At 62.8% G+C, this 13337-nt stretch overlaps 3 protein-coding genes across 4 annotated transcripts; 2 read left to right on the top strand and 1 right to left on the bottom strand.

Moving 5' to 3' along the window:
- Positions 1–2713: 2713 nt before the first annotated feature.
- On the top strand, positions 2714–8269 carry HDGF (heparin binding growth factor). Of its 2 annotated transcripts, none has more exons than XM_061477960.1 (6): positions 2714–2986; positions 6263–6339; positions 6433–6571; positions 7565–7741; positions 7834–8009; positions 8248–8269. In XM_061477960.1, exons 1-6 carry the CDS (start codon positions 2900–2902, stop codon positions 8252–8254), a joined length of 663 nt encoding a protein of 220 aa, XP_061333944.1. In that variant the 5' UTR covers positions 2714–2899; the 3' UTR covers positions 8255–8269. The 2 variants fall into 2 exon arrangements, with proteins under 2 accessions (XP_061333944.1, XP_061333945.1); XM_061477961.1 differs by lacking the exon at positions 2714–2986 and adding an exon at positions 3113–3173.
- MRPL24 (mitochondrial ribosomal protein L24) lies at positions 7590–10137 on the top strand. The gene is made up of 6 exons (XM_061477957.1): positions 7590–7612; positions 9120–9295; positions 9380–9475; positions 9562–9647; positions 9728–9858; positions 9950–10137. Exons 2-6 carry the CDS (start codon positions 9122–9124, stop codon positions 10084–10086), a joined length of 624 nt encoding a protein of 207 aa, XP_061333941.1. The 5' UTR covers positions 7590–7612; positions 9120–9121; the 3' UTR covers positions 10087–10137.
- Positions 10138–10150: 13 nt separating this feature from the next.
- Positions 10151–13145, bottom strand: METTL25B (methyltransferase like 25B). The gene is made up of 6 exons (XM_061477955.1): positions 13017–13145; positions 12023–12316; positions 11881–11943; positions 11116–11810; positions 10403–10590; positions 10151–10323 (listed from the first exon to the last, which is right to left on the bottom strand). The coding sequence occupies exons 1-6, from the start codon at positions 13119–13121 to the stop codon at positions 10151–10153; spliced, it is 1518 nt and encodes a 505-aa protein (XP_061333939.1). The 5' UTR covers positions 13122–13145.
- Between the last annotated feature and the right edge of the window lie 192 nt (positions 13146–13337).

Genomic DNA, 13337 nt, shown 5'->3' with positions numbered 1-13337 from the left:
GCAGGCCGCGGGCCGGAGTGCGGCCTAACCGGGCCGCGTGCGCACTGCAGCTCCCGGCGCTCCCCGCTGCCAGGCCGCTCAGTCCATCGCCAAGCGGGCGGCGGAGCTGTGTCACGGTCGGGGACGGGGGCTTCACCCCAGCCCGTTCCAGGATCCTGCGCGTTGGGATCGGGGAGCGGTGGGAGCAGGTTCAGGGGACGCTGGAGATGGCCCCGCACGAGCTGCCCCCGGTGCCCCTGCTCCATGGGGAATGGCAGCGGCCGGGCCCCGATTGGGGTGATGAGGGGTTGACACGGGGGTCTGGGGGGTTACAGAGGGTTTTATACTGGTTTCACACTGGTTTCATACCAGTTTTATACTGGTTACACACTGGTTTTATACTGTTTTCACACTGGTTTCACACTGGTTTTATACGGGTTTCACACTGGTTTCATACTAGTTTTATACTGGTTTCACACTGGTTTCATAGTGGTTTTACACTGGTTTCACACTGGTTTCCCACCGGTTTCCCACCGGTTTCACAGTGTAACACATTAACACAAGGTTACCCTGCCTTCACCCAACTTTACACAATGTTGCACTGGTTTTGTACAGTGTAACGCTGCTTCCACATGGATTCACGCCGCTTCCACACGGATTCACGCCGCTTCCACACGGATTCACACTGGTTCCACACGGATTCACACTGGTTCCACATGGATTCACGCCGCTTCCACACGGATTCACACTGGTTCCACACGGATTCACGCTGGTTCCACACGGATTCACACTGGTTCCACATGGATTCACACTGGTTTCTCATGGATCCACACTGGTTCCACATGGATTCACACTGGTTTCTCATGGATCCACACTGGTTCCACACGGATTCACACTGGTTCCACATGGATTCACACTGGTTACTCATGGATCCACACTGGTTCCACACGGATTCACACTGGTTCCACACGGATTCACACTGGTTTCTCATGGATTCACACTGGTTTCTCATGGATCCACACTGGTTCCACACGGATTCACACTGGTTTCTCATGGATCCACACTGGTTCCACACGGATTCACACTGGTTTCTCATGGATCCACACTGGTTCCACACGGATTCACACTGGTTCCACACGGATTCACACTGGTTCCACATGGATTCACACTGGTTTCTCATGGATTCACACGTGTTTCACACGGATTCACACTGGTTCCACATGGATTCACACTGGTTTCTCACGGATTCACACTGGTTCCACACGGATTCACACTGGTTCCACATGGATTCACACTGGTTTCTCATGGATTCACACTGGTTTCTCACGGATTCACACTGGTTCCACATGGATTCACACTGGTTTCTCACGGATTCACACTGGTTCCACATGGATTCACATTGGTTCCACATGGATTCACGCTGGTTTCTCATGGATTCACACTGGTTCCACATGGATTCACACTGGTTTCTCATGGATCCACACTGGTTCCACATGGATTCACACTGGTTTCTCATGGATCCACACTGGTTCCACATGGATTCACACTGGTTTCTCATGGATCCACACTGGTTCCACATGGATTCACACTGGTTTCTCATGGATCCACACTGGTTCCACATGGATTCACACTGGTTTCTCATGGATCCACACTGGTTCCACATGGATTCACACTGGTTCCACATGGATTCACACGTGTTCCACATGGATTCACACGTGTTCCACATGGATTCACACTGGTTTCTCATGGATTCACACTGGTTTCTCATGGATTCACACGTGTTTCACATGGATTCACACTGGTTTCTCACGGATTCACACGTGTTTCACATGGATCCACACTGGTTCCACATGGATTCACACGTGTTTCACATGGATTCACACTGGTTTCTCATGGATCCACACTGGTTCCACATGGATTCACGCTGGTTTCTCATGGATTCACACTGGTTCCACATGGATTCACACTGGTTTCACATGGATTCACACGTGTTCCACATGGATTCACACTGGTTTCTCATGGATTCACACTGGTTTCTCATGGATTCACACTGGTTCCACATGGATCCACACTGGTTCCACATGGATTCACACTGGTTTCTCATGGATTCACACGTGTTCCACATGGATTCACACGTGTTCCACATGGATTCACACTGGTTTCTCATGGATTCGCACTGGTTTCTCATGGATCCACACTGGTTCCACATGGATTCACACTGGTTCCACATGGATTCACGCTGGTTTCTCATGGATTCACACTGGTTTCTCATGGATTCACACTGGTTCCACATGGATTCACACTGGTTCCACATGGATTCACGCTGGTTCCACATGGATTCACACTGGTTTCTCATGGATCCACACTGGTTCTCCCCAGTTTCCCACTGGTTCCTCACGCATTTCCTCTGCTTCCACCCCTTTCTCCCACCCCTCCCGTCCCCCCCCATCCATCCATTGGGATCGGCTCCATTTTCCCCTCCCGCGTGGGCCGGGGCCAGGCAGCGCTGCGGAGCCACCGAGCGCATCCACCGGGAGGCGGCGGCGGCGGCGGAGGCCGGGGAAGGGGGGGGGGGGGGGGGGGGGTGGAAGGCGGAGGGAGGGCGCAGGGAATTCAAACCCAAACAAGCGCATGGGGCGCGGACCCGCTCCGCGCCGCCTCTAACCCCGGGGCTGCCCCCCCACAGGGCTCGGGACCGGGCCCCGCCGCACCGGGGGGCAGGAGGAAGCGCCGGGTCCCTTCCTCCTCCTCCTTCTTTCTCCTTCCCCCCCCCCCTCCCCCGCCGTGCGGATCCCTCCCGCTTTAGGGGTTCGCGTCCTAAACTTCGGCTTTGACCCCCCCCCCTTTTTTTCCCCCTTCTCCCCCTTTCCCCCCCTTTCCCCCCTTCCTCTCGGCTGCACCGGGAGCGGCGGCAGCGAAGATGTCCCGGTCCAACCGGCAGAAGGAATACAAATGCGGGGACCTGGTCTTTGCCAAGATGAAGGGGTACCCGCACTGGCCCGCCCGGGTAAGCAACGAGGAAAAGGGGGGGGGACGACACCAACGGGACCCGGTTTCATCCTTCCCCCCTCCCCCCTTTTCCCGGTGCTCCCCGTTGCATAACGCGGCCGGTGAACCGGGAATGGGGGGGGGGGGACGGCGGGGACGGACACACGCGGGACTCCCGCTTGGATCCAACTTTACCGGTGCCTTATGTAAGGCCGCGGGGTGGAAAAGTTGGGGGGGGGGGGAAGCGCTTTGTGGGTGTTTTAATGGGGTTTGGGGGCACCGGGACCCGCGTCCCGGGCCCCTTTAGTGCCGTTTCCTCGCCTTCTCTCTTGGGGGGTGTGGAGGGGACGGGTGGGAATGGGGGAGCCCCCCCCAGGTTGGGTTCCTATGGGAAAATCCCCTCCCCCCTCCAATATCATCCTATTGTGACCCCCGTGGCCTTCCAATCGGCGCTGGCCATGGGGGGCCGGGAGTTGGGCTCTGGATAATGGATGTTATGGAGGAGTTGGGACGGAGTTTGGGGGGGGAGCACCCACACGTGGGGGTGTCGACGCAGGTGCCCCCCCTCCCCCCCCATGTGCCAGGCCCCCAGCCCCATTCCCGGCTGCCGGGCGGCATTCCCAATCCCATTATGAATGGGGGGGGGGGGATGATCCCTGCGCATCGCTGGGGACCCCAAAGCCCCCGGCGCGGGGGGGGGGGGGGGGGGGCAGCGCATGGGCCGCGCACAGCGGGATGCATCCAGCTTGATCCCGGTGGGAAGCTCCGGCCTGGGGATGCGGTTGGGGTTCTAGGGAGCACTTCCCGATGCAGTTGAATCCATGGAATGTTCCCCCCCCCCCCCGCCCCCTCTTCCCGGCCTTGTTGCAAACCGGGCCGCGAAACCCCCTCCTTCCCGAATCAAAGGAGCGCAGGGGAGGAATCCCCTCGCCACCATTCGCGACATTCCCAACCATTCCCGACCATTCCCGACCATTCCCTCCTCCTTCCCCCCCCCCCCCCGGCTTTGAATAACTTTTGTTTGGTTTGTAGGGCTCTGGCGGGGAGGCCGCGGAGGGGGTTGGGAAGCGCTCGGCTTTGGCAGCGGCTTTGCGAGGAGGAGCCGCAGGGATCCACCATCATGGAACAGGTTTTCCATGAGGGATAGGGGGGGATAAAGGGGGGATGTGGGGTGTTGACCCCCCCCCCCCCCCGTCACCGCTCCCTCCGGTGACTAACCCCGTGACTAATGGGGTGCTGTGATGAAACGCGCTGGGATGGTTGCTCCCGACCAGGTGTGGCTGGAATGGCGAGGGAAGGAGCAGGAATGGCAAAGGGAAAGCTGGAAGCACCACGGGGAGCTCAGGGTTATGGCGGCGGCTCCGTGCTACCCCCTGCCCCCCCCTTCAGTTCAATGGGGCAGCGCTAAAGAGAGGGGAAACTGAGGCAGGCAGAGGAGCTGCCTCGCACACGCACCTCCATCCTCTTCCTCGCATCGCAGCCCTCATCCATACAGCCAGAACCCACTGGGATGAGGTGGGATCACAGCAGGGACTGGAATGCCCTGCGCCAGGCTCCCATTCCCCATTGCCAGGCACTGTGGGGCAGGAGGGGGGGCTCCCTGTGGCCAGGTTGGATCCCCTTTGGGGCTGAATCCAGGGAAGCTGTGGGCCGGGGCTGGTGGGTGCTGGGAGCAGCCCCATGGGTGCGATGGGGCCACATGGTCCTGGGGCTCGGGCTCACCCCGGCCCCCCCCCCCCATAGCAATGAATCCCATTCCCTATGGGGGGGACCTGAGGCGTGGGGGGGCTGCTCCCAGCCCTGCCTTCGGGATCCTGGGACCTCCCTTTGCCCGCTCCTGCCCCATGGACCAGTCACAAAGGGCAGGAGCAGAGGTTGGGGGCAGAGTCCAAGTGGGGCTCGTGCCCAGGCGCGCTCTGGAGCCGCTTGCTCCCAGTGCCCCCCAGTGCCGGGGGGGAACAGGACGGGGACAGCACCGGGTGCGCTTTACCCTGCGATGGGATGGCCCAAGCAGGAGCAGGGCCTGGGCCAGGGCTGTTTGTGCCCCCCCCCAGCACCCATGGGTGCTATCGCGGGCCTCAGTGGGGCACCACCCACCTGGCCCTGCTGATAGAGCCCCATGGGAGGTGCAGGGGCGCAGGGATAAGGGTGGGGTGCTGGGGCCCCGCTCACCCGCCCCATCTGTGGCCCCCAGGCATGACTTTGGCCATGGATGGGTCCTGGTGCTCCATGTCCGGATGAGGCTGTTCCCAGTTGGAGAGGGTCCCTTCGACCCAAACCGTGTCCTCAGCGGCATTCCTTAGGGAAGAGGGTTGGAACCAGCACTATGGGGGGGGGGTCGGGGGCCGTGTTCCCACCTGGGATGCTGAGCCTTTGCTGCATCACCCTGGGAATGACCCGGGAGAAGGCGCTGTGAGGGTGAGAGCATCCCCGCTTCGCTCATCCCTGCCCCTGGAATGCCTCCATGTGTTTGGAGGGGACAGGGGAAGCTTTGGGGCAGGATGGCGCTGCCATGGGGGGGGTCGGGTAGGGCACGATCCCAAATCACCCCCTGGAGCTGGGAAGAGGGATGCTCCCGCCTGCATTTGGGCAGGGGGGATGGCAACGGAGGCGCATCCTGGTCCAGCTCCCTGGGAGCAGGGAATGCTTGCAGCAGCTTCCCGCTCATTCCCGATGCCTGCAGCCCCTTGGGACAACAGCATCTGTCAGTGCTGGATGCAGGGGATGAAGCCGGGCGGTATTCCCAGCTCTGGGAAGGAAACCCTCAGCCGGGTCAGGCCTTTGAGTACCCCATTGGCTGGTTTGGGAGGCAGGGGAGTGGGGGACACTGGGGGGGAATGGGACCCAGCACCCCAAGGGCCTGCTCGGCTCCTTGCAGGCTTCCTTTGGGGATTGCTGGCTCCTGGAGCCCGGGGGGGGGGGGTGTTTGTGTTATTTTTAGCTGCTATTTAAAGCCACCGGAGTCGCTTTCGCTCTATTCCCATTTGGCACCTCGGGAATTTTCGTGCTCAGGGAAGTGGCACCCGACAGCACCGGGATCATGGCAGCATCGGGGGGGGGGTCGTCCAGCACTGAGAGCCCCAACACCTCCTCTTTATCCCCCCCCTCCGATCCCAATGGAAGCGACGGCTCCTGCCTGGATCCACCTGAGCCAGACAAGAGCTTAGAGCGGCCACCCATGGGGTGGGAGAAGGGTGATTCCCAAAGGTGGCTGCTGCTGCTCTCCCAAGCTGTGTGCGGTTGGATGCGGTACCCGGGTGTTCCCGATGCTCATCCCATTCCCTGCATCCCCCAGATTGACGAGATGCCGGAAGCTGCAGTCAAATCCTCCTCCAACAAATACCAAGTGTTCTTCTTCGGGACCCACGAGACGTGAGTGGGGCCGGGGGGGGGCGAGGCAGCGCTACCCTATGGGCATGGGGCGAGGCGGGATCCATCCCTGACTGCTCCCTGCATCCCGAGCAGGGCGTTCCTGGGGCCCAAAGACCTCTTCCCCTATGAGGAATGCAAGGAGAAGTTTGGGAAGCCCAACAAGAGGAAAGGCTTCAGCGAGGGCCTCTGGGAGATCGAGAACAACCCCACAGTGAAAGCCTCCGGCTATCAGGTCGGTGGTGCCTGGAGGGCCATTCCATGTGCGGCATTCCTACGGGATTCCCTGTGTGATTTCCTGTGTGATTCCCTACACAATCCCTATGTGATTCTGTATGATTCCCTACGCGACCTCTATGCAATTCCCTGCGTGATTCCCTATGCAATTCCCTATGTGATCCCTATGCGATTCCCTACATGATTCCCTATGTGATTCCTTGTGTGATTCCCGATACGATCCCTATGCAATTCCCTAAGCAATCCCTATACGATTCCCTCTGCAATCCCTATACGTTTCGCTATGCAATCCCTATATGTTTCCCTATACAATCCCTATACGTTTCCCTATACAATCCCTATACGTTTCCCTATACAATCCCTATACGTTTCGCTATGCAATCCCTATATGTTTCTCTATACAATCCCTATATGATTCCCTATACATTTCCCTATGCAATCCCTATGTGATTCCCTATACGTTTCCCTCTGCAATCCCTACATGATTCCCTCTGCAATCCCTACATGATTCCCTCTGCAATCCCTATACGATTCCCTCTGCAATCCCTATACGTTTCCCTGTGCAATCCCTATGTGATTCCCTATACGTTTTCCTCTGCAATCCCTATACGTTTCCCTATGCAATCCCTATATGTTTCCCTATGCAATCCCTATACGTTTTCCTCTGCAATCCCTATACGTTTCCCTATGCAATCCCTATATGTTTCCCTATGCAATCCCTATACGTTTCCCTCTGCAATCCCTATACATTTCCCTATGCAATCCCTATATGTTTCCCTATACAATCCCTATACGTTTCCCTATGCAATCCCTATATGATTCCCTATACATTTCCCTATGCAATCCCTATGTGATTCCCTATACGTTTCCCTCTGCAATCCCTATACATTTCCCTATGCAATCCCTATATGTTTCCCTATACAATCCCTACACGTTTCCCTATGCAATCCCTATACGATTCCCTCTGCAATCCCTATGCGATTCCCTGCAGCCCACCCAGAAGCAGACCTGCTCCGAGGCGGGCGCGCGGGAGCCGGAGGGCGATGGGGCCAAGAAAGGCAGCGCCGAGGGCAGCAGCGACGAGGAGGGGCAGCTGGTGATCGACGAGCAGGCCAGGGAGCGCGCCGAGAGGGCCGGGGCCAAGCGCCGGGCGGACGACGCTGCCCAGGTAGGAGGAGGACACCGGGAACGGCACCGCAGGCAATGGGAGGGGGGGTCCGGGGGTCCAGGCCGGGCTGAGCATCGCTTCTCCGTGCCCAGAACTCCCCCAAGCGCCCCAAGGAAGCGGAGGGGCAGGAGGGCCCCAAAGCCAACGAGGAGCCCCCCGAGGAGGAGGCGGCGAAGGTGAACGCGGGCGATGGGGACAAGAACAGCGCCGGGGCCGTGCCAGAGGCCACGGGGATGGGTCCGGAGGAGCTCAGAGACCACGAGGAGAGGTGAGAGCGCACCCAGGGGCTCCGTTGGGAGAGATGGAGTCAGTGCACCCTGAGCGCTGCCCTGTGTCTGTGTCCCCATTGCAGCCTGTAGCGGGGTTCCATTGGGAGCGATGGAGCCAGCGCACCCTGAGCGCTGCCCTGTGTCTGTGTCCCCATTGCAGCCCATAGCGGGGTTCCATTGGGAGCGATGGAGCCAGCGCACCCTGAGCGCTGCCCTGTGTCTGTGTCCCCATTGCAGCCTGTAGCGGGGTCGGGCCCGGCCCCATTGTGCTCCCTTGGGTGCTGCTCGTCGTGGCCAGAGGAGAAGGAGCCCAGGAGCCGAGCGCGAGGCCGGAAGGAGGCGAGAGGCGGGCGTGGGCCCCGCTCCCGTGCATGCTCCCCGCAGCGAGCCCCGGGGGCTGAGCGGCTCCGGGACAATAAAAGCGATTCCTGCCTTTTTAAAGCGCTTCCGCCGGGCCTCGCGGCTCCTTTGCGCCGGGCCGGGGAGAAAATGGAGCCGCGGCCGGGACTACAGCTCCCAGCGGCCCCCGGGAGGGCCGCGGGCGAGCCCCGGCCTCGCGTGTGGAGCCCCGCAGGGCGGCGGAGAGGGAGAGCGGGCTCCAGAGAGGGCCCGGGCCCGGACACCGGTGGGAGGGGGTGGACTACAACTCCCAGCGTGCACCGCGGCGGCAATGCTCCGCGCAGGAGCGGGGCGGGTGAAGGACTACAACTCCCAGCGTGCACCACGCCGCGAAGCACTGCGCAGGCCCAGAGTGCGCGTGGGTGCATGAAGGACTACAACTCCCAGCGTGCACCGCGCCGCCGCTGCCCCTCGCGGGACTACGCCTCCCGGCGTGCACCGCGCCAGGCCACGCCCCCCTCGTGGACCGGAGGGCGCTGAAACCGGAGGTGAGGGCGGGGGTCGCGGTACCGGGGGGCACCGGGGGCCTATGGGGGTCCCCTTGGCACTGGAGGCTCTATAGGGGGCCCTATGGGGGGGTCTCCACGTTCAGGGGGTGCCTTTGCGGGGGTGAGCATCTATGAGGGACCCGGGGTGTCCCCCCCGTGTCACAGCACCCATGGGGGCCTCCGTGTGCCCCATGGGGGTCTCAGCGTTACCCCCCCCCCCAGCCATGCGCCTCTCGGCCGTGCTGGCAGCGGCGCGGCTTCCCCCCGGTTACCGGCACGGGACGTGGCCCCCGGACACGGCGGCCGCGCGGCGCCGGAACCCGCCGGGGCAGCGGCGCCGCAGGGTCCTGGTGGAGCCCATCGACAGCGAGGAGTGGAAGGTGTTCCAGGGGGACACGGTGAGAGCACGGCCCCCTCCGTACTGCCCCCATCCCCGCTAACGGGGCCGTGCCCGTTGAGCCCCGGTTCTCCCCCTGCCGCAGGTGCAGGTGCTGAGCGGGAAGGACGCGGGGAAGCAGGCGATGGTCACCCAGGTCGTGCGCGCCCGCAACTGGGTGGTGGTGGAGGGGCTGAACACGGTGAGGATGGAGCTGGGTGCTTGGGGGGGGAGACGGACAGGCACAGGCTGGGGGTGCCGATGGTGACCCCCCCATCCCCATGGCAGCACTACCGCTACATCGGCGGCACCTACATCGCGAGCGAGGCGCCGCTGCTGCTCAGCCAGATCACGCTGGTGGACCCTGAGGACCGGTAACGGGCACTGGTGGTGATGGGGGGGGGACGCTGTTGTGACACTCCCCCCCCGTATTGAAGCTGCTCCTTGGTGCCAGGAAGCCCACGGAGGTGCAGTGGCGTTACACGGAGGAGGGCGAGCGCGTCCGCGTGTCCCTGCGCAGCGGCCGCATCATCCCCGTGCCGCTGCAGCCGCGCCGCGACGGCATCGTCCCCGAGCAGTGGATCGGTGCGTGGGGACGTGGGGACAACGAGATGGGAGCGGGGACACACACACAGAGCACGGTGGGGGGGGGTCAACGCTGTCCCTTTGCACGCAGATGGCCCAAAGGACACGTCGGTGGAGGATGCGATGCAGAAGACGTACGTGCCGTCCCTGAAGACCTTCGAGGAGGAGATCATGGATGCAATGGACATAGTGGAGACGCGCAGGGCTAAGAAATCCTACTGGTACTAAGTGGGGGGCACTGGACACCCCCCCTCCAAGCAATAAAGACCTCTCACTCTGCCCCATGGGGGGTTTATTGTGCCAGGGGGCTCTGTTCCTCTGGGGGGGACTCAGCTTCATCCTCGCTGCCATCCTCCTCCTCCAGCCCTGCGAGCACCGTGCCCAGGGGACAGCGCGCAGCCACCAGCACCAGGTTCCGGGGGGAGAACCGGGGGTCGAAGAGGGGCACGAGGGCGCAGTGGAAGCCTGTGGGGACACGGGGGGGCTCAGTGATGGCACCGGTGCCGGTGTCACCGTCCCCCCAGTGCCAGCGCCGGGCACCCACCGCGCTCGCGCAGGTAGAGCAGCCGGTCCAGGAGGATGAGGGTCTCCACCAGCGGCGCCAGCAGCAGCGTGAGGCTGAAGAAGGCCACGACCTTGTGCTGCTGCTCCAGCATGGTCCCGACGGCATCCGAATCCAGCGGGATGGAGGCAGGATCCAGCCCCACGCGGGGCAGCCCCAGGCGGGCGTATCTGGGGGGGGGGGGGGGTACACAACACACACAATGAGGGCGGGAGAATGGACTGAAGGGGGTCCCCCCAACCCCAAACTCACTGAGGGGCTGCCCCCCACAACCCAAAGTCACTGGGGGACACTAATGGGGCTCCCCCCCCAAACCCCACTGGGCACCCTTATTTGTGTGTCCCTCCCCCACACCTCAGTGGGGACCCTTACTAGTGTGTGTGTCCCCAAGACCTCACTGGGGATCCTTATTAGTGTCCCCCCACCCCAAACTCAATGGGGACCCTTATTAGTGTGTGTGTCCCCCCAAGACCTCACTGGGAACCCTTATTTGTGTCCCCCCCGCCCCAAACTCACTGGGGACCCCTATTAGTGTGGGTCCCCCTAAGACCTCACTGGGGATCCTTATTAGTGTCCCCCCACCCCCTTATTAGTGGGTCCCTCCCCCAAACCTCACTGGGGACCCCTATTAGTGTGTGTCCCCCCCCAAGACCTCACTGGGGAGCACCCCGAGGGGGTTCCCCCCCCGTACTCACTGCGGGAAGCTGAGGGCATGCGCCTTCTTCACCGTCTGCACCCCCGGGCGCCGGAGGCCGGGCCGGGCCCCCCGGATGAGGGTCTCGAGCACAGCCCGGTAGCAGTGAGCCCTGAGGCGGGGGCTGCCCCCCCCCGCCAGGCGGTCCCGGTACTGCTCCAGCGCGTGGCAGGCGCTCTCCCGCGCCCGGTACGAGAGCTCATGGCCCGGTAAGGCCGAGACCCAGGCGCTGAGCGGGTACCCGGGGGGGGTCGAGAGCTTCATGTAGCAGCAGCCGACGGAGGCCACGGCGGCCACCGAGGGGCTGCGGGCGAAGTGCCGCAGCAGCGCCGGGCTCAGGTCCCCGCAGGCGTGGAGCCCCGTTACCAGCACCCGCGCCCCGTCCGCGGCCCCCCCCGGGCCCCCCAAGGGGTTGCGGGCAGCGGGAGCGGGGGGGTCCGGGGGTAACAGGAACTCCCCCCAGGGCAGCGCCGGGTCCAAGCGGCCCGGGATGTGCTGGGGACCCCGGGGGGTGAGCGCGGAGCGGGACCGGGGGGGGCCGCGGCGCCGGGGGTGGGGGGCGGCTCCCCCCGCTTTGTGCAGCTCCCGCAGCAGCTCCCGGTCGAAGCGTTCGGCGGCACCGGCCAAGCGGCCGTCGCCTTCCACCGCCGTCACCGAGAGCCCGAGGCCGAAGGCCAGGAACCGGGAGAGGTGGCCCTGGGGAAGGGGGGGGGGCACACTCAGACAATGGGGACACAACGGAGCCCCCCCACACCCCCGTTCCTACCTGCCCCGCTCCGACGTCCACCACGCGCGTGCAGCCGGTGGCCTGGCTGAGGCGCTGCAGGAGCTGTGGGCACAGGAGGGTGATGGAGGGGGGGGGTTTGGGGGGTCCCGGTGCAGGTTCTGGGGGGGGGGGGGGTCCCCACCTTGCCCAGGCGCCGGATCTCGTGCTGCTTCTTGGGCTTGACGTGGCGGCGGAGCAGCGGGTGCAGGCGGCGGCTCTGGCACGGGGGGCGCGGGGCGGCACCGGGGGGGCCCCGCGGGAAGGAGAGGGCCCGGGCGGCGGCGGCGAAGGCCAAGAGGGAGAGGGGCCAGAGCGGCCCCGGGCCCCCCGGCTCCGGCCCCCCCAGGAGGCGGGCGAGATGGGGGGGAGCGGCGGAGCCCAGAGCTGTTTGCCAGGGAGGGGGGAGCTGCGCCCACAGCCCCTCGGCGAAGAAATCCTGCGGGAGAGGGGGCAGTGGGAAAAGAGGGGGGGATATGGGGGGATATGGGATGGGTATGGGGGATATGGGGGGAATGGGGGGATATGGGATGGGTATGGGGGATATGGGGGGATATGGGATGGGTATGGGGGATATGGGATGGGTATGGGCGGCATGGGGGGGATATGGGATGGGTATGGGGGGATATGGGATGTGTAAGGGGGGTATGGGATGGGTATGGGGGGATATGGGATGGGTATGGGGGGATATGGGGGTACATGGGATGTGTATGGGGGTACATGGGGGCATATGGGGGTACATGGGGGGATATGGGGGTACATGGGGTACATGGGATGGGTATGGGGGTACATGGGATGGGTATGGGGGTACATGGGGGATATGGGGGTACATGGGGTACATGGGGGGATATGGGGGTACATGGGGTACATGGGATGGGTATGGGGGTACATGGGATGTGTAAGGGGGTACATGGGGTACATGGGATGGGTATGGGGGGATATGGGGGTACATGAGATGGGTATGGGGGTACATGGGATGTGTATGGGGGTACATGGGGTACATGGGATGGGTATGGTGGTACACGGGGTACATGGGATGGGTATGGGGGTACATGGGATGGGTATGGTGGTACACGGGGTACATGGGATGGGTATGGGGGTACATGTGGGACATGGGATGCGCACGGGGGGTCACTCACGATGACGCAGGCGTCGAGCAGGGGCCGGTACAGGGACAGGAGTCGGACGATGTCGGCCGCACGCTGCTGCTCCCACTGCAGGGTCCCGCGGGGGGAGGCGGCCATGGTGGAGCCCTGGCGGGAGGAGTGTGTGTGATGTCATCCGGGGGTGTGACGTCATCACGTGGTGTTACATCATCCTGGGTGTGTGATGTCATCCTGGGGCTATGACATCATCCTGAGGGTTCCCCTGTGGCTGTGATGTCATGGGGGTGGGGTGTGTGTGTCCCCTTGGAGCTGTGATGTCACCCATGTGGCTGTGATGTCACCCCAGGGTGTTTC

This window comes from Pezoporus flaviventris, unplaced genomic scaffold (genome assembly GCF_033815535.1).
Source record: "Pezoporus flaviventris isolate CSIRO_AGI_PZ_B2104156 unplaced genomic scaffold, CSIRO_AGI_Pfla_v1 ptg000112l, whole genome shotgun sequence".
Classification (NCBI taxonomy): Eukaryota; Metazoa; Chordata; class Aves; order Psittaciformes; family Psittacidae; genus Pezoporus; species Pezoporus flaviventris.
This window is presented reverse-complemented; position numbering and strand designations above follow the sequence as displayed.